This window comes from Capricornis sumatraensis, chromosome 3 (genome assembly GCF_032405125.1).
Source record: "Capricornis sumatraensis isolate serow.1 chromosome 3, serow.2, whole genome shotgun sequence".
Classification (NCBI taxonomy): domain Eukaryota; kingdom Metazoa; phylum Chordata; class Mammalia; order Artiodactyla; family Bovidae; genus Capricornis; species Capricornis sumatraensis.
Genome location: NC_091071.1, coordinates 52,132,813 through 52,152,979, shown reverse-complemented (window position 1 = coordinate 52,152,979; position 20,167 = coordinate 52,132,813). Strand labels below are relative to the sequence as shown.

Here is a 20,167-nt window from a genome sequence, read left to right as displayed (position 1 = left end):
TACAACTTTTTCTTTAAATGAAATCTTAAATGTATTCATTCATTTACTTTTCTTTATATTCTAAATATATAAAAGCCGAAACCTACAAGACTCTTCTTTAGTTTTTCTCCTTACTGCCTGAGAACTCTTGTAGTTCTCCAGAGCATATTTTTGATCTTTGAATACATATGAGGCTTTAATTTGTTTCATATCATATTTCCTAATTGGTTATAAATTATATGAGGGAAGGCACTTGACTGGAAAGTCCTTTCCTCACTGCTTTAATCCACTGCCTAGCAAAATGTATGGCACATACTGTGTCCAATAAATGTTTAGCTGAAAAGGAAAGAATGACCAAATGAAATATCACCTATTTTTGTCCTTTTGCTCTTGCATTAGATTAAATAATTTTCATGTTATTAATTATATACCGCTGCTAAGTCGCCTCAGTCGTGTGTCCGACCCTGTGCGACCCCATAGACAGTAGCCCACCAGGCACCCCCATCCCTGGGATTCTCCAGGCAAGAACACTGGAGTGAGTTGCCATTTCCTTCTCCAATTCATGAAAGTGAAAAGTGAAAGTGAAGTTGCTCAGTCGTGTCCGACCCCCAGCGACCCCATGGACTGCAGCCCACCAGGCTCCTCCATCCATGGGACCCTCCAGTCCAGAGTACTGGAGAATTATATACTAGATCTTTTTAAATTGAAAATCGGACTTACATGATTTTTTATGGGTTTTAGATCTATCTGAGTTGGCCAAAATATGCCAAAGAGCTCTGTTTATTAATTTGCATGATATTAATATAGTTGATATTTTATTTTTTACTGTATTTATTCATTTATTCAACATTCATTCAAAAATATTAATTTAGCATTATGTTCACACAGAAATGAATAAACACATGATCCCTGCTTTCAAGATGTTCACAGTCTGCTGTTTCCTATTTCAAGTACCTTGCCTCCCTTTGGTTAGTTTCATATACCCTTTACCCAAGCATTTTCAAGACTCACTGAACATTAGAATCATTGGGGGAATTTTCTTAAGAATGCTAATGTGTATTTGATATTTACATTAGTAGTTTCTTAACTTGGGGGTTATGGACCCCAAAGAATATGATAAATTTAATGTTAAATCTCTTTCACCTAAAAGCACAACATGCCCACTCATACAAAATTTCATTGTACTTTAGAAATGTTAAAAGAATCCCTTAAGCCCATCTGAAATCTCTGATGGTTTTGAGTCCCAACGTCAGAAGACCTGTGTAATGAGAATCTTTGTCTCTCCTGACAGACCTTTCTCTTTACTAATTCATTTCTTTCTACCATGTATAAAGCATTGCTTAATGTGTATCCTGTTAATGTGTATCCAAGATACTCTTCCAAAGAAAAGTTTCTCCAAGCTCTGATTTATTGCCTATAATAAACATCAGACTGAGGAAAATAAATAGCAACAATAATAATAACACCCATCTGTTACACCTAAGGTAAAAGTAAATCCCATTCATTTAGAACTGCCCTGACTTATACCTTTCATCCTGATGAAACTATTGGTAACATTCCTTTCATTCTTAAAAGTGACTTTATTTGGATATAAATTGTATGTCCTTATTTATGTAGTACTTACCAGCACCAGAAACTTCTAAGCACTTTACTTTTCTTAACTTATTTAATGCATGAATCTAAAAAAAGAAGAAAAAAAAAAAAACATTTGCAATGGGGTATGTAACAATCTTTCATAATGGGAGTCATGGAATTGTTGAGAATATGTTATTAATAGAACTCAAGTAGATAAATATTACTTCTTACAAAGCATTTAATTTAGAAAAGATGGTTTCCTAAAAAGTGAAGTGGTTTCCCATTCCCTTCTCCAGTGGACCACATTTTGTACAAACTCTCTACAATGACCGAAAGAGAAAGGAAAGATATATCCATCTGAATGCAGGGTTCCAAAGAATAGCAGGGAGAAATAAGAAAGCCTTCCTCAGTGATCAGTGCAAAGAAATAGAGGAAAATAATAGAATGGGAAAGATTTTATGAAAATTAGAGATACCAAGGGAACATTTCATGCAAAGATGGGCTCAATAAAGGACAGAAATGGTATGGACCTAACAGAAGCAGAAGATATTAAGAAGAAGTAGCAAGAATACACAAAAGAACTGTACAAAAATGATATTAATGACCCAGCTAACCATGATGGTGTGATCACTCACCTAGAGCCAGACATCCTGCAGTGTGAAGTCAATTGGGCCTTAGGAAGCATCACTACCAACAAAGCTAGTGGAGGTGATGGAATTCCAGCCGAGCTATTTCAAATCCTAAAAGATGATGCTGTGCAAGTGCTGCACTCAACATGCAGCAAATTTGGAAAACTTAGAAATGGGCACAGGACTGGAAAAGGCCAGTTTTCATTCCAATTTTTTGGCAAATGCCAAAAAATGTTCAAACTAGCGCACAAAAGCACTCATCTCACATGCTAGTAAAGTAATGCTTAAAATTCTCCAAGCGAGGCTTAAGTAATATGTGAACTGTGAACTTCCAGATGTTTAAGCTGGATTTAGAAATGGCAGAGGAACCAGAGATAAAATTGCCAACATCCATTGGATCATAGAAAAAGTGAGAAAATTCCAGAAATACATCTACTTCTGCTTTACTGACTATGCTAAAGGCTTTGACTATGTGGATCACAACAAACTGGAAAATTCTTAAATAAATGAGAATAACAGACCATCTTACCTGCCTCCTGAGAAATCTGTATGCAGGTCAAGAAGCAATAGTTAGAACCAGACATGGAACAATGGACTGGTTCCAAATTGGGAAAGGAGTGTGTCAAGGCTGTATATTGTCACCTTGCTTATTTAAATTTTATTCATGAGAAATGCTGGAATGGATAAAGCACAATTTGAAATCAAGATTGCTAGGAGAAATATCCGTTACCTCAGATATGCAGGTGACACCACCCTTATGGCACAAAGTGAAGAGGAACTAAAAAGCTTGTTGGTGAAAGTGAAAGAGGAGAGTTTAAAAAGCTGGGTTAAAACTCAACATTCAAAAGATGAAGATCATGGCATATGGCAAATAGATGGGCAAACAATTGAAATAGTGACAAACTTTATTTTCTTGGGTTCCAAAATCAATGCAAATAGTGACTGTAGCCATGAAATTAAAAGATGCTTGCTCCTTGGAAGAAAAGCTATGAGAAACCTAGACAGCATATTAAGAAGCAGAGACATTATTTTACCAACAAAGTTCCATCTAGTCAAGGCTGTGGTTTTTCCAGTAGTCATGTATGCATGTGACAGTTGGACCATAAAATAAGCTGAGTGCCAAAGAATTGATGCTTTTGAACTGTGGTGTTGGAGAAGACTCTCGAGAGTCCCTTGGACTGCAAGGAGATCAAACCAGTCAATCCTGAAGGAAATCAGTCCTGAATATTTAATGGAAGAACTGATGCTGAAGCTGAAGCTCCAATACTTTGGACACCTGATACAAAGAAGTCATTCTTTAGAAAAAACCCTGATGCTGGGAAGGATTGAAGGCAGGAGGAGAATGGGACTACAGAGGATGAGATGGTTGGATGGTGTCACTGACTTGATGGACCTGAGTTTGAATAAGCTCCAGGAGTTGTGATGGACAGGGAAGCCTGGCATACTGCAGTCAATGGGGTCACAAAGAGTCAGACACAACTGGGCAACTGAACTGAAATGTGAAAATCTTGCTACATTATAAATTTTATTGTCTATGGACAGTTTAATTTTTTGTCATTTAAGACTGGCTTTGAGTGTATTCAAAGTAAAGAAATTTCTTTAAAAACTTTGTCATATAATAAGCCATAGAATATATAAAAGCTCCCTGTCTATATATTTTGAAGTATGCATTGCAACGTATACTTTAAAATATATGCACAGGGATCTTTTTGGTATTCTATTACTGTTGTATTTTTTTTATTTTTTTTTGGCCATGTGGCATATGGGATCTTAGTTACTCTACCAGGAATTGAACCCATTCCCCCTTCATTGGAAACACGGAGTCTTAACCACTGGACAGCCAGAAAGTTCCCATTACTGCAATTTAAAAAAAAAAAAATTTATGTGGGCGATAGGATACATTTTTAAAGAAATTGTCTTATTGTGGTTACCTAGGAGGGTGATATGATTTCATGCTACACAAGATATTATTCCTTAATTTTTTTTTCTGACTAAAGGGTGAGATCAAAGTGCATGAACTATGAGTTAAGCTACTTACTGATCTACCAGGTCCTACATATTGTGTCACTATTGTGTTTCAGGGTCATCAATAAATGGAATAGGGAAGTTTCAGTGAATAATACATTAATTTCAGTACATTTAAATTGCTTTAAAATGAATAAAAATGTAAAATAAAATAAATTTCTTCGGTAAAATGTAGATATTGAAATATACTAATTATCAAACATTTGGTGATTTTGCTATTTCTCACTTAAAGGCTTAAAAACCTCTCTGAATAATAGTTCTTTGCCACCAAATGGTTTTAAAATCATCAGAAAAATGGATTTTTGCTTCCTTTTGGTCTTTACTGTGGATAGAGGCTCATTTGGTTATGCAGCTTTCCTGGTGGATCAGCTGGTAAAGAATATGCCTGCAATGGGGGAGACCTGGGTTTGATCCCTGTGCTGGGAAGATCCCATGGAAGAGGGTGATGCAACCCACTCCAATATTCTTGCCTGGAGAACTCCATAAACAGAGGAGCCTGGCAGGCCGCAGTCCATGGGGTCACAAACAGTTGGACATGACTGAACTTAACTTACTTCAACTCATTCCTTATCATTTCATTTACTATATCATTTTCTTCTTTTTAGAACGGGACCTGTTTGGAGCGGAACCTTTTGACCCATTTAACTGTGGAGCAGGGGATTTCCCGCCAGACATTCAATCAAAATTAGATGAGATGCAGGTGATTATTTTAACAGATTGGCCCATAATCTTTTTTTCTTTTTTCTTTGGTTCCTAGATAATGTTATATACTATAGTTGTTACCTTTCCCTTGAACTATTGTCAACTTACTTAAAATAATTGCTTTAAAATAACAATATACATTTAGCTCTAAAAATACTCAACGGCTAAAGATAAGGTTTTGTTGTGTTTTGTTCTTAATGGTGCAATTTACAGTATCAATAAGGTGCTGCATATTTTTGATACAAAATTGCATGAATTCTTCATGAGTTCATTATTCAAAATCCAAAAATTAAAAGGTCATTGCATTAGATTTATAAGATTTGATCTGTCTTTTAAAACAATTATGAATTTCAAAATTGTGAATGGGTGAATGAAGGAAAAGCTTTGTAAGAGTGAAATCAGTCTTTTAAAGGGATCATTGTAAAAGAGGTCAACTCTATGGGTATGGATGGAAACTAAACTTTTGGCCACACTATATTGTATACAGAAGTTGAAATATAATGTTGCACACACAAAATTTATATAATGTTATAAACCATGTACCACAATTAATTAAAAAAGATTAAAGCTGATAGCTAAAACCAAGAATTCCAAAGAAGGAGGGTCTGGAGATGTAGAAAAAGAATGAAGTATTGTGGGCTCTTCTGGGCTCTTACTGAAGCAGCGGACATCAAATGACCACTTGTTGAGGAATGTAGTCCAGTTGCATTTTCATTTCTTTCTTTCCCTTTTATTTTTCAATTCTGAATTGTTCTGAAAGTTTGAAGATATTTTATGTAGTGGGCCATGATTAATGATTAGCATTATAAGCACTATAATAAGCTCTTCTCTTTATATTTCCTTTTATATCTTGATGAAGTTTTATATCCTATTTTTCACCAAAAAGACAATATATATGTGGTCGATTGCAGTCAGAGATCAGCTCATTATATCAATCAGCTTATATGAAGCTGACTGAAAAGATGTGATAAATTTACTTCTTCGGCCTGGGCAATATACTCCCTGTTCTATGCTTTATTTCCTGGAAAAAAATTAAGGGGGGGGGGGTGATTATGATCTAACACTGATAAAAACTCTACTTCTTACAAATATCATAAATATCCTTTCACTGATTTGGGGCTGAAGGTATGAAACGGTTTTTTAAGTATTATGTGATTTTCCTTATTATTCCAGATGTAATTATTCCAGGTGTAATAATACCTCTCTATCTTAAAAGTTGGATTGTTTAACATATCTTGAGATTTTTAAGAATATGTTAAAATAAAAATTTCTCAAGTTGAATGATTTATAATTCCCTTTTGCATAAAAAATTATTTTAAATCCTTACTACTGACTTAAACTTTTATTATAACATTTCATAAATACTTACAAAAAGTTGAAAAGCATTTTATCCTTATAGATCTTATATAACTGTTAATTCAAAACGTATCAATTAAAAGCAAAATTATAGCACCTAATAAAATTCTAATTACAAACTTTAATATAAGAGCATGGATTATTTTTCTCGGCTGAAGGTAAAACCACCAACATCAAACTTCTGTTGATATCAGCATGTATCTTATTTGATGACACAGTTTTTGCACATCTTTTCTATAGTTCAAATACTAAGAGACTTCTTGCAAATAGTGCATGATTATTTAGTGATTGTACTTTATTTCTTTCATATGAAAATAATTTGTTTACCTTTTCATTAATTTTATCAATTCTGTTTATTCTGCCTCGGCGCCGATGTTTTTGTAGGAACAGACAAAACCATGGACACTGATATGGTAGTATTTGCTCTCAAAGGTTATAAAAACCACAAAGAATTACTACTAATGTTTTTTTAGATTTTCACGCAACAAACATTTTCTATAGAGTTTTGAAGATCAGCCTATATCTCCAGATTTTTGTAGAAACCTAGTTTGAGAAACACTGAATTGAAATGATTTAACATGTGTTAGATAAATAATGTTACACTGTGGTATTTTTGCTTTTGTTTTTGTTATTTCTTAATGTCTTTTTCATTCTTTTCTGCTTTCATGCTTGGTAGCGCCAGAGATGGTTGGTATATAATTTTCATATTTTAAACAAGTTATGGCTTCTTGAAGTTAAACCTTAATATTTGCATGCTTTATTTAATAAATATTCAAATAGCAGTTTACATGGATATGTCTGATTATTAGTTGTGTTTAAAGAGGTTTATACTCATATTTTGAAGTTTTTTTTCAATGAATAAGTCACTATTGCATTGTCCATCTCATTGTTTGTCTGTTTCTTTTAATCCATGATTTATTTGCAAGTTTAACTAAAGTGAAATCATATTTTATCTAAAATCTATGACAGCTTTCATTATTTATCTTGTTAACCTGATTAATTGAATGCACACATTTAGTTACTATTTTTATCTTTGCATAAAACGTAAAAACTTAATACAGTATAGGCGCTAATGGTAAACAATCCTCCTGCAATGCCAGGAGACATACTGGGCTTCAGGTTCGATCCCTGGGTCAGGAAGGTTCCCCAGAGAAGGGCCTGACAACCACTTGGAGAATCCCATGGACAGAGGAGCCTAGCAGTTCACAGTCCATAGCGTCACAAAGAGTCAGCACAACTGAAGAGACTTAGCATGCATGCATATAAACTATATTGAGTTAAGCTTACTGAAATTTTGGATTTTACTGTTTTATTTACAGAGGAAATTGAAAAAACATCTCATGAGTGCAAGCATTTAAGTAGAACTATTAAGCCATATTTTTTATAAATTGTTAGAAAATTAGATATTTATTTCAAATCAATTATATGGCTATCTGATTTAACATAATTTACATTTCTCATTACATGTCACTGGCAGGCAAATTAGTGTAATAGTATTGATATTCCAGAAGTGTACCTTATTCATTATAATAATTTAACATGTTAAAAAAGAACCATGGTAACTCAATGAAAGATGAGTGAATTTTGCATTAAGTGATGTTAATTCAACTGATTAATAATTTGGAAGATCAGTGTATAGCTGAAATATACAACAAATATTCAGATAAATTTTGGAAACCTTGGGTAGTTTAAAATATTTGAAATACAATTACATACTTATCAGACTTTTGAATTACAAAGAAATTTTTATAAGGAAAATATGTACATGCAGTCTCCTATAGAAAAACTTCTATACTTCTTTTAATTCTGTTTTAAAAAATATAACCATATTGTGTATATATAGTTAAAATAAGTAGACAAATGAAAAGGAAACTAAATAATCAACAGATAAAAAGGCAGTTGCTCAAAAAGGACCACAAATAGCTACATACTTGTAGGCATGTTAAATCTAATCAAAGAAAACATACAAATTAACAGCCATAAATGCTACTTTTATTCATCAAATTAGGCATTTTATTTTTTACTAATATGAGTGCAAATGAAAGTGTGATGAAACAAGCATTCTAAATCATTGCTGGGTCAAGATCAGTGCATAGCATCCCTCAGGCAGTAATTTGTTGCTAATACGTGTATTTCTATGTGGTATCAAAAACTTTAAGGCAATCTATCCTGAAGAGAAAATAACTATGAATATGGAAACTCTCTATGTATAGAAACATCCAGTCAACCTTATTTAAAATTATAAATTAAGGAAACAAATCATATTAAAATTAATAAAACATCATAAAATCATCAAATTAGTTTTACATGGACTCAAATTTGTTCTGCTAAGATTAAAAAATAGAATACACAAATTTATATATAATGTATGTAATACATCAAATAAATGTTATATATAATATATAGTATATTATATTATTAAATTGTTTTTTAAATTTATAGTTAGAGGAAAGGGAGATTCAAAGGACATACTTCAACATGTTAATTGTTACATATGAGTGGTTTTTATCTTCCTTGATATACTTTTCTATTTCAAAGTAAGAAAATACAATTGGGGAAAACATTTTATATAACAAATATTATTAATAATATATTAATAATAAAATCATTATTTTGTGTGATGTTAATTATAGTCTCCATTCCATCCCTACATAAGTTAAATAAGCCTTATTTTCACTCAGAGGTTTAAAATTCAAGAGTATATGAAGCTTTAGAAGGACTGAGCATTTGTTAAATCATGACTTTCTAAATGAAACCTAGAGAGGAAGAGTCAGAAAATGTGTGGGAAATTTTATTTTAGGAGGAAAGAAAACCAAGAAGCCATGTGACAATGTGTCTGTCAAAAGAGATAATTAAGTTAATCTAAAAGGAATCCAAAAGGATCCTTATAATAACTTGGAGGAAAAAATAAATAAAAAGCAAAAAAAAAAAAACCTTAGTAGACCAAATAAATAAATAAACATAATAAAATTTGGAGCACAAATAGTTAAAAAAAACAAACTTAGAGACATTCTTGTAATTAATATACAAATATTTTTTGCTGCTGTTGAAATAATGATCAGCTCCTATCTTACTTTGATTACTATTCTGCTTTTCCTATAGTAATAGCACACTGATAAATTATATTTTCAGGGTAATTAAAGAGATAGTGATTTACTTTCAGAATGAACTGATAACATTTTAAAAACAATGATATCAAATCTTTGCAAAAGTAATACATACCCACAGTACTTGTCTATCTAATAATATTCCAGAAGATGATATAGTACATAGATCGTCATATATCCAAATAAAATATTTTAAAAGAAGTTTATTTACAGTATTTTCAGTTTAAAGTATTGACTTTTCTATTTGGCAGCTGTTTAGACAATATGCATATAGGTGGCAAAATATTTCTGCTTATGACAAGAATAGGCTTTTAAATAAATGGTAAGTACTCTGACTTTTACTTAACTAAATAGAATTTGTGTTTCAAATAATGAGAAGTAGTTTTGAAAAACCACTGAAGTGATGATATTGCCCTGTAGACTTTTTGCTGTAGACATAATGAAGAGCATTCTCAAAACACTAATAGCGAAAAAGGTGTGGCTTGCATTTTGTAATGATTCTCTTCCTCTATATGATACTGTTTGCATTGAACTTATAATAAAAGTATATTAGACACCAATTCTATTTGAAGGTAACTCAAATTCCTCACGAAGAAGGCAATGGCAATCCACTCCAGTACTCTAGTCTAGAAAATCCCATGGACGAAGGAGCCTGGTGGGCTGCAGTCCATGGGGTCGCTAAGAGTCGGACACGACTGAGTGACTTCACTTTCACTTTTCACTTTCATGCGTTGGAGAAGGAATTGGCAGCCCACTCCAATGTTCTTGCCTGGAGAATCCCAGGGACGGGGGAGCCTGCTGGGCTCCCGTCTATGGGGTCGCACAGGGTCGGACACAACTGAAGCGACTTAGCAGCAGCAGCAGCAAATTCCTCAAATTCATTTGAGGAAATGCAAATGAATATGTGTTTGGCTGCCATCTAATTAAATGAAAGACAAAGCAGAACGGAGGACAGAGAAGCCTTCTCTTTGAGAGAGATTTTCTTTCTTTTTTTTTTTTTTTAATTTAAAAAATTTTTACTTTTACTTTATTTTGCTTTACAATACTGTATTGGTTTCTTTTCCTCAGGAACAGACTGCTGTCTACATTTCATTTTATGGGCAAGGATGGGTATGGGAGAGATAAGGCCAGAGATGGTCCATCATTCAATTACTTTGTGCAGAAAAGAAGAGAGCTTTGAGAAGGACAAAATCCTTTGCCACTGAATCTTTACTAAAACTCTTTGAAAAAAATTTTTTTCACAGCAATTGGGTCCTTGCTATTAATAAATTAAAGGCAGTTTAACTTCCAGAAGCATTTAAAACATGCTATGAGAAAGTGTTAGCCTCTCAGTCATGTGCAACTCTTTGCGACCCCATGGACTGTAGACCACGAGACTCCTCTGTCCATTGGATTTCCCAGACAAGAATACTGGAATGGGTTGCTGTTTCCTTCTCCAGGGGATCATCCTCACCAGGAATCAAACCCTAGTCTCCCACATTGCAGGCAGATTCTTTACCATCTGAGCCACCAGGGAAGATGCTAAAACATCCTGGGGTGAGTGGGATTCAAATAATTTGCAAATGCAAGCAACTGCAAAACTAGTTGTTTGGTAGCTCAATCATGTCTGGCTCTTTTGAGATTTTGAGACAAGGATTTTGTCTTGCCAGACTCCTCTGTTCATGGTATTTCCCAGGCAAGAATACTGGAGTGAGTTGCCGTTTCCTTCTCCAGGTGTTAACAAGTCCAAGCTTGCCCTGCTTGTCGTACAATAGGCCAATGAATCCAAGAGACAAGGTGTTGAGGCAAGGAAGAGACTTTAATCGGGGAGCTGGCAGACTGAGAACATGGAAGGCTAGTGCCTCAAAATAACCATCTTCCTGGGGTCTGCCAGGTTCTTTTATAGATCAGAGAAAAAGAATCAATGAGGAGTTAACATCAAAAGGCCGAATAAAGAGGGAGAAAGAGTGGGAAGTAAAGTGAAAGGGTCTTCAGTCTTGCAAAACATCTCCAGGGGAATGCCCAGCCTTCAGAAGGGGTGTGTTAATCTCTTCTATTCACAGGTGGGCAGGAACAAAGTGTCTCTCCATAAGCTAAACAAAAGCACTTTTGTTTACCATCAAGCAGAGGGGCAGGGTCCTCTAGGCAAGCCATTTAGTATAATTATAATAATGAAAGCAAGTTAAAGAAACAGTTTCCAACATGGAGTCAGAATTGGCTTCTTCCCTGCAACATAGGGAATATTCCCAATGCAGAGATTGAAGCAGCATCTCCTGCATTGGCAGGTAGGTTCTTTACCACTGAGTTCCCAGGGAAGCTGTAGAGGAAGCTTTTTCCATGGCAAAGTGGTCTGCAGTCCATTGCCACCATAGGACCCCCTACATAGGATACAGTATTGCAATTCCTAAATGCAATGCGGTTTATTTTACCAGGCTCTGGTCAGTGAAAGGTGAAAACTATTAAAGAAAGAAAGAAAGATGAAAACTATTAAGCTGTCATCAACTTGAGATCTAGCTATTGTACTTATACTTAAATGAATATTGACCTTTAAAAGTTAAGGAATCTTTTTAAGCTACAGTAGAATGACAGAAAGTAGACTTTACTGAAAAAACATTTAAGTCTTAAAGTTAATTCCACATTGTTCTGTTTTCTTCTGTCTCTTATGGATGCTCAGTTCAGTTCAGTCGCTCAGTCGTGTCCGACTCTTTGTGACCCCATGGACTGCAGCAAGCCAGGCTTCCCTGTCCATCACCAACTCCTGGAGCCTACTCAAACTCATGTCCATAGAGTTGGTGATCCCATCCAACCATCTCATCCTCTGTCATCCCCTTCTTCTCCCACCTTCAATCTTGCCCAGCATCAGGGTCTTTGCCAAGGAGTCAGTTAGCATCAGGTGGTCAACGTATTGGAGCTTCAACTTCCAATGAATATTCAGGATTGATTTCCTTTAGGATGGACTGGTTGGATCTCCTTGCAGTCCAAGAGACTCTCAAGAGTCTTCTCCAACACCAGAGTTCAAAAGTATCAATTCTTCTGTGCTCAGCTTTTTTTATAATCCAGCTCTCACATCATAGATGACTACTGGAAAAACCATAGCTTTGACTAGACTGACCTTTGTTGGCAAAGTAATGTCTCTGCTTTTTAATATGCTGTCCAGGTTGGTCATATCTTTCGAATATGCTGTCTAGCTAGCTTACGGATGCTAACCTCATGTATATTTAAAACATTTAAAATGTTGATGGATATAAAAGCACTTGATACAAATTTGACAAGTCAACATTTGACATATAATTATTTCTTTTCGATCAAAGTATGAAGATTTCAACTTTTTTTCATAGTCTTTTTCATTTACAGATTTTTTTTCTATGAACATTTCCTATTTTAATGATTTTACTTTGTTTTACAGGAGGGGTTCAAAATGGGACTAACTCTTGAAGGCACAGTATTTTGTCTCGACCCTTTAGACAGCAGGTGCTGATGTAAAGAACAAGAGGTCCTGAATCTGTTAAAATTGTTTGGTATACGTATATATATATCAGTCATTATTACTTATGTCAGGTATTATAAATGTGCCAATATTTTTGAGTCTCTTAACTTTTTGAGAATTATTTCAGTAAAATTTCCTGATGTATTCACTGTTGATCTGTAACATTTTGCTTTAAAAATTCACTGTAAATTAAATCATACTTTTATGTTCCTTTCAGTTTGTTTGTAGAATTTATAATTGAAAGACAGATTACCCAAATATCTGCCTTATTATGCTCATTCTCTAGGCTGCTAGTTTATTATTAATTTCTCAAAAGTCATACCTAAAAGATACCTTTCAGAATCCTAAGAGATATACCAATGCCAAACTAAATATGTTCTATATTCAAACCAATAAACATGTTACCGTTCATTAGACAGATATCATTTTACGTATGAAATGTTGTTCATATTATTGGGAAAATATGAACATTGAATATAACACCACCATATCATTTTTAACAGGTAAAATAACAAATATAAATTCCAATAATTAAACTAAATGTGTTTAGAGTTGTTATTATTAAGTTCAAGGTAATAATGTTAGTTATTATTATCAGCTATACTCTAAATATTTTATTTCATCCATAAAGATTGTGGAACAATAAAAGCTTGCTATTCACAAAGGACTTAAAATTTAGTTCCTATCAAGATAAGTTACATTACTAAACATCTAAATGTCATTTGATCTGATGTTTCCTAAAAATGATTTTGACTATATACTGCCTGTAGTTGCAGCATCTATTACCCATATTTACTTTACCAAATAAATTTTTTCTCACTGAATATGACTATTCTTCTTATATTTCTCCATTGATTAAAATATTTTCTCACCAAGGTTTATTTTGTGATAGCCCATTAATTCTGATACTTTAAAAAAATCTATGGCACCTTTTCTTTATGAATTATCAATATTATTTAGCAAATTTAATGTTTTTTTCTGTTAAAGTCAGGATCTCATTTTTGAAATGAATGAAATTTCTGTTCAGTTTAGTCTTTAACCTGAACAATAACATTTTCTTGCACCTGATTCTTGTGCTGGTGAACTTCAGCTTTAAAAAAAAAAAAAAAAATGTTTTCTACATCTTCACCCATTATGTAACAGACTCTAATTTATACAGAGTGTAGCAAAAATTTATGGTCCAATATATTATTTGGTTTATCTCATTATAAGAAAAGTAAATTAAATTAATGAAAATGTGAGCTTAGATAGAAGGTAGATCTCAAAAATTTTTCTTTTCTTTTAGTCATGGAAATTTTCTTCATGTGCTAAAGGTACATTTTCACTAGGAACAGAAATCAAATATGCTTATGCAATATTATATTTGTATGTATCTTCGTAATATTCTATGGTCTATATAAGCCTTCCTGTTTGTTTTCTGTTATCTGTTCAGTTGTACTTTAATTAGAGGGTAGTATATGTTTCATAAAGAAGAGTCTTTATAATTTTGTTTGTCATATAGTATTTTGGAATTTGTATAATGAGGATGTTTAGAAGCCCTATCAATGGCTTTTTTTAACAGATAGAATTTGTATTTTTATTGTACTTTAAAAAGCTTTATGTAATAGGTATATATTTAGTGGCAATTTATTATCAATGGCAACACAATAGAGTACTTTGCACATTTAAAATGTTACTTTACCGATTTTTAAAGGTAATCAATCCTGCTACGGCATGATTAAATAGTATATATAATTGGTCATCATTACAAACATTTTATTTCACCAGTGCATTTTTATGAAGATCCAGTTGCAAATTGTATTTCTATGTAAACTCAATGATATGTTTGATTTTGCTGAGAATAAATGATTTTAAATAAATTAAATTGTATAATTTATATTTGTATATATTATAACTCATTAAGTAATCTCTAATTCATTTAGAAACATTCTGAAGCTAATCTCATGCCAGATTTTACTGGCTGTAAATTGGTGTCAAAAGAAAGACAGAAAGGGAAAGAAGGAAGCAGAAATTCCTTACAGCCCACACACATTCTAGCTTTATGATCGAACATCATTCCGTGGTGAAAACAGGAGACTTCATCTTGTTGGTGAGAGAGGTCAGAGTTTGCTTCCTTTTACCAGAAGTGTCTGGTATAATAACTGTATTATATAAATATCTCTTTTCAGAATGGAGAGCCTTTTTATCCTAGTAATACAAAGGGTATGTTGGCTGACAGTTTTATAAAGGTGGATCTGATAATAGAATTTAAGTTGTGGCCAATTAGAATGTCGTAAAGTTTTGAACCTATTTAAAACACAATGTTAAGTATTTTAATGGTACACAGGACACGTGCACAGCCTTAGCACAACAATGAGCACTTTATCCATCTGTTCAATAAAATTAATTTATTACTCCATGTGAATAACATGTATTAGGTGGATAAGAAAACATTTGGTAAGTTTCTAGCTGCTGCTGCTGCTACTGCTAAGTCGCTTCAGTTGTGTCCGACCCTGTGCGACCCCACAGATGGCAGCCCATCAGGCTCCCCCGTCCCTGGGATTCTCCAGGCAAGAACACTGGAGTGGGTTGCCATTTCCTTCTCCAATGCATGAAAGTGAAAAGTGAAAGTGAAGTCACTCAGTCGTGTCTGACTCTTAGCAACCCCATGGACTTCAGCCTTCCAGGCTCCTCATCCATGGGATTTTCTAGGCAAGAGTACTAGAGTGGGATGCCATTCCCTTCTCCGAAGTTTCTAGCAGACATTGTTAAACAGAAGATGACCAGATCCCTGCCTTAGGTTAGTTTATTGTCCTAAAGGAAAACTAAGATATTTATATGAATTAGTAAATGAAAACTTATATGTATTAAAGTACAATGTGACACAAATATTAATATTTAGCTATGCTTAAATTTGGGTTCCTAGTACTGGCCAGTGTCTATCATGTTAGAAATCTAGGGTGAGACTTATGAAGACAGGCCAATGAGAATAATTTTCTTCATCTTTTCTTGTCATATTGTGTATTTTATTTTTTTAGTTTTAGTCACTTTATGGGACTTCACTTTCAGATAGAATTTCTGATAGATTTTGTGCTGTTACATTTCTAAATACTGACTTCTATTTTTGCTCTTTTTGATGTTACTTAACATAACCATGGAGAAGGCAATGGCACCCCACTCCAGTACTCTTGCCTGGAAAATCTCATGGACTGAGGAGCCTGGTGGGCTGCAGTCCATGGGGTTGCTAAGAGTCAGACACGACTGAGCAACTTCACTTTCACTTTTCACTTTCATGCATTGGAGAAGGAAATGGCAACCCACTTCAGTGTTCTCGTCTGGAGAATCCCAGGGATGGGGAGCCTGGTGGACTGCTGTCTATGGGGTTACGCAGAGTCAGACACAACTGAAGTGACTTAGCAGCAACATAACCATGAAAAAAACCTGGCTGTTAATAATTTTTCTGTTCCAGTGTTTCCATCTATAGTTCCAAATTCAATATTTATTCATGATTTTAGGTTTCAGCCTCTGTTAAATTACTTGAAGAATCTTGGACTCAGTTTTGACAACTAAATCCCAGACTCCACCCAAGCTACACTCTTTTTGGGCGGCTAACACACTGTTGATATGGGTATGGCTAGTATGCCCTCAGCCACCTGTGACTCATCCAAGAAAGCACCTAATTTCATTGTCTCTCCTTCCTAGATAACCTCAGACAAATATCTCAAGAACTTCTCCCTCTAACACCCATCTCATAAATTTTACACAAACTTAGTTACAAACCTTTGTTCCATATATTAACCTTTATTATTAAGGTCTGAATGTAACCCACTTATAAAATTCTGTTCCTCAAAAGATATTTCTCTGGAATTCATCTGAAATGGTATTCCTTTACTCTAGTGAGACCACCTCTTAAAATAATTTATCATCTATTTCTTTACTTTCAAGTTCAGTTCATTCAGTCGCTCTGTCTTTTCTGACTCTTTGCGACCCCATGAACCACAGCAGGCCAGGCCTCCCTGTCCATCACCAACTCCCGGAGTCCACCTAAACGATGTTGGATTCGTGATCTCCGAAGAAGAAGATTTAACTTTGGGACCAGGGACCAGTCTTTACCACCCAAGAGCTTTTGTGTAGTGCAATTTTATTAAAGTGAAAAAGGGACTGAGAAAGCTTCTGACATAGACATCAGAAGGGGGTGGAGAGTGCCCCCTTCACTAGTGTTAGCAAGAGAGTTATATACTTTTTAATTAATTATAACCAGAAATCAAAAGAATGTCTCAAGTTTGTGAAAACTTTACGAGATTCACTCCCACAATTTACATTTTAGGATAACAGGGTTAGAATTTAGCAATAGGAAAATCCCACCAGACCCACTCCCATAGTGTACATTCTAAAATATCAGGATTAATCAGAAGGTTTTCAGGAAGGAGAAACTGTCCTCAAGGATGATACATTGTTGTTATATAAGCCCTCAGTTCAGTTCAGTTCAGTCACTCAGTCGTGTCCAGCTCTTTGCGACCCCATGAATCACACCACGCCAGGCCTCCCTGTCCATCGCCAACTCCCGGAGTTCACTCAGATTCACGTCCATCGAGTCAGTGATGCCATCCAGCCATCTCATCCTCTGTCATCCCCTTCTCCTCCTGCCCCCAATCCCTCCCAGCATCAGAGTCTTTTCCAGTGAGTCAACTTTTCTCATGAGGTGGCCAAAGTACTGGAGTTTCAGCTTTAGTATCATCCCTTCCAAAGAAATCCCAGAGCTGATCTCCTTTAGGATGGACTGGTTGGATCTCCTTGCAGTCCAAGGGACTCTCAAGAGTCTTCTTCAGCACCACAGTTCAAAAGCATCAGTTCTTCGGCGCTCAGCCTTCTTCACAGTCCAACTCTCACATCCATACATGACCACAGGAAAAACAATAGCCTTGACTAGATGGACCTTAGTCAGCAAAGTAATGTCTCTGCTTTTGAATATGCTATCAAGTTTGGTCATAAACTTTTCTTCCAAGGAGTAAGCATCTTTTAATTTCATGCCATAATACAGAGCTTAAACTGAGTTGTTTGTTGTGTAATCATCATTTCTAGGGAGAAGGCAATGGCACCTCACTCCAGTACTTTTGCCTGGAAAATCCCATGGACTGAGGAGCCTGGCAGGCTGCAGTCCCTGGGGTCGCTGTGAGTCAGACACGACTGAGAGACTTCACTTTCACTTTTCACTTTCATGCATTGGAGAAGGAAATGGCAACCCACTCCAGTATTCTTGCCTGGAGAATCCCAGGGACCATGGAGGCTGGTGGGCTCCTTCTGTGGGGTAGGACAGAGTTGGACATGACTGAAGCAACTTAGCAGCAGCAGCAATTCTGGGCTTAAAGAAAAAAAAAAAATCTTATGTGACTAAGACTAAGGACTGTAGAGAAAAAAAATAAAACGTTTGTCCTTTCTTCTTCCTTAAGAACCCCAGACCCCTCTCTCCTCCTCGGGGACACCAGACTCCTTATCAACCTGCCTAGGAATTTACTCTCATTCCCCCCTTTTCTTTCAAAAGAATTATGTTGCCAAGGGAAAGGAGCGTCATTTTCATTCCATAACTACTTCCTGCTGTTTAGGCGTGTGGTCCCTAAATTGTTGAATCAACATGTTCTCCTAACCCTCATATTGAGGGTCTCTGATCCAGGGGCCCCAAATAATAGTTGGAGGAGGTTGTGGGACTCATAGGAGCTTGAACAACCATTGATAACTTAAAAGCTTTCAGACAGTTAGAAACAAATCCCATCATACAGTTACAGGTGTAAGGCAAAAAAGTCATTCACTTCAGTTCAGTTCAGTTGCACAGTCATGTCCGAGTCTGTGACCCCATGAACCGCAGTACACCAGGCCTGCCTGTCCATCACCAACTTCCAGAGCTTACTCAAACTCATGTCCATTGAGTTGGTGATGCCATTCAACCATCTCATCCTCTGTCATCCCTTTCTCCTCCTGCCCCCAATCTTTCCCAGCATCAGGGTCTTTTCCAATAAGTCAACTCTTCACATCAGGTGGCCAAAGTATTGGAATTTCAGCTTCAACATCAGTCCCTCCAATGAACACTAGGACTGATCTCCTTTAGGATTGAATGGTTGTATCTCCTTGCAGTCCAAGGGACCCTCAAGAGTCTTCTCCAACACCACAGTTCAAAAGTGTCAATTCTTCTGTGCTCAGCTTTCTTTATACCCAATGCTCACAACCACACATGACTACTGGAAAAACCATAGCCTTGACTAGATGAACCTTTGTTTATAAAGTAATTTCTCTGCTTTTTAATATGCTGTCTAGGTTGGCCATACCTTTTCTGCCAAGAAGTAAGAGTCTTTCAATTTCATGGCTGCAATCACCATCTGCAGTGATTTTGGAGCCCAGAAAAATAAAGTCAGCCACTGTTTCCACTGTTTCCCCATCTATTTGCCATGTATTGGGACCGGATGCCATGATCTTAGTTTTCTGAATGTTGAGCTTTAAGCAAACTCTTTCACTCTCTTCTTTCACTTTCATCGAGAGCCTCTTTAGTTCTTCACTTTCTGCCTTTGCATATCTGAGGCTATTAATATTTCTCCTGGCAATCTTGATTCCAGCTTGTGCTTCCTTCAGCCCAGCATTTCTCATGATGTACTCTGCATATAAGTTAAATAAGCAGGGTGACAATATACAGCCTTGTCATACTCCTTTTCTTATTTGGGACCAGTTAGTTGTTCCATGTCCATTTCTAACTGTTGCTTCCTGACCTGTATACAGGTTTCTCAAGAGGCAGATTAGGTGGTCTGGTATTCCCATGTCTTTCAGAATTTTCCAGTTTATTGTGATCTACCAAATCAAAGACTTTGGCATAGTCAATAAAGCAGAAATAGATGTTTTTCTGGAACTCTCTTGCTTTTTTGATGATCCAGCGGATGTTGGCAATTTGATCTCTGCCTTTTCTAAAACCAGCTTGAACATCTGGAAATTCATGGTTCACATATTGCTGAAGCCTGGCTTGGAGAATTTTGAACACTACTTTGCTAGTGTGTGAGATGAGTGGAACTGTGAAGTAGTTTGAGCATTCTTTGGCATTGCCTTACTTTGGGATTGGAATGAAAACTGACCTTTTCCAGTCCTGTGGCCACAGCTGAGTTTTCCAAATATGCTGACATATTGAGTGCAGCACCTCTCATAGCATCATCTTTTAGGATTTAAAATAGCTCAACTGGAGTTTCATCACCTCCACTAAATTTGTTCTAGTTTGCATTCTCACCAACAGTGTAAGAGGCTTCCTTTTCCTCCACACTCTCTCCAGTATTTACTGTTTGTAGACTTTTTCATAACAGTCATTCTGACTAGCG

General features: G+C 35.5%; 1 protein-coding gene across 1 annotated transcript in view; it reads left to right on the top strand.

The window, feature by feature from the left end:
* The window catches only part of GULP1 (GULP PTB domain containing engulfment adaptor 1), a 330,502-nt gene extending 315,889 nt beyond the window's left edge, over positions 1-14,613 (top strand). The window contains exons 13-15 of the mRNA XM_068967678.1: positions 4,814-4,908; positions 6,943-6,953; positions 12,759-14,613. Coding sequence (XP_068823779.1) covers positions 4,814-4,908; positions 6,943-6,953; positions 12,759-12,780 — 128 coding nt within the window. The 3' untranslated portion in view covers positions 12,781-14,613. The remainder of the gene's footprint in view (positions 1-4,813; positions 4,909-6,942; positions 6,954-12,758) is intronic.
* The last annotated feature ends 5,554 nt before the right edge of the window (positions 14,614-20,167 follow it).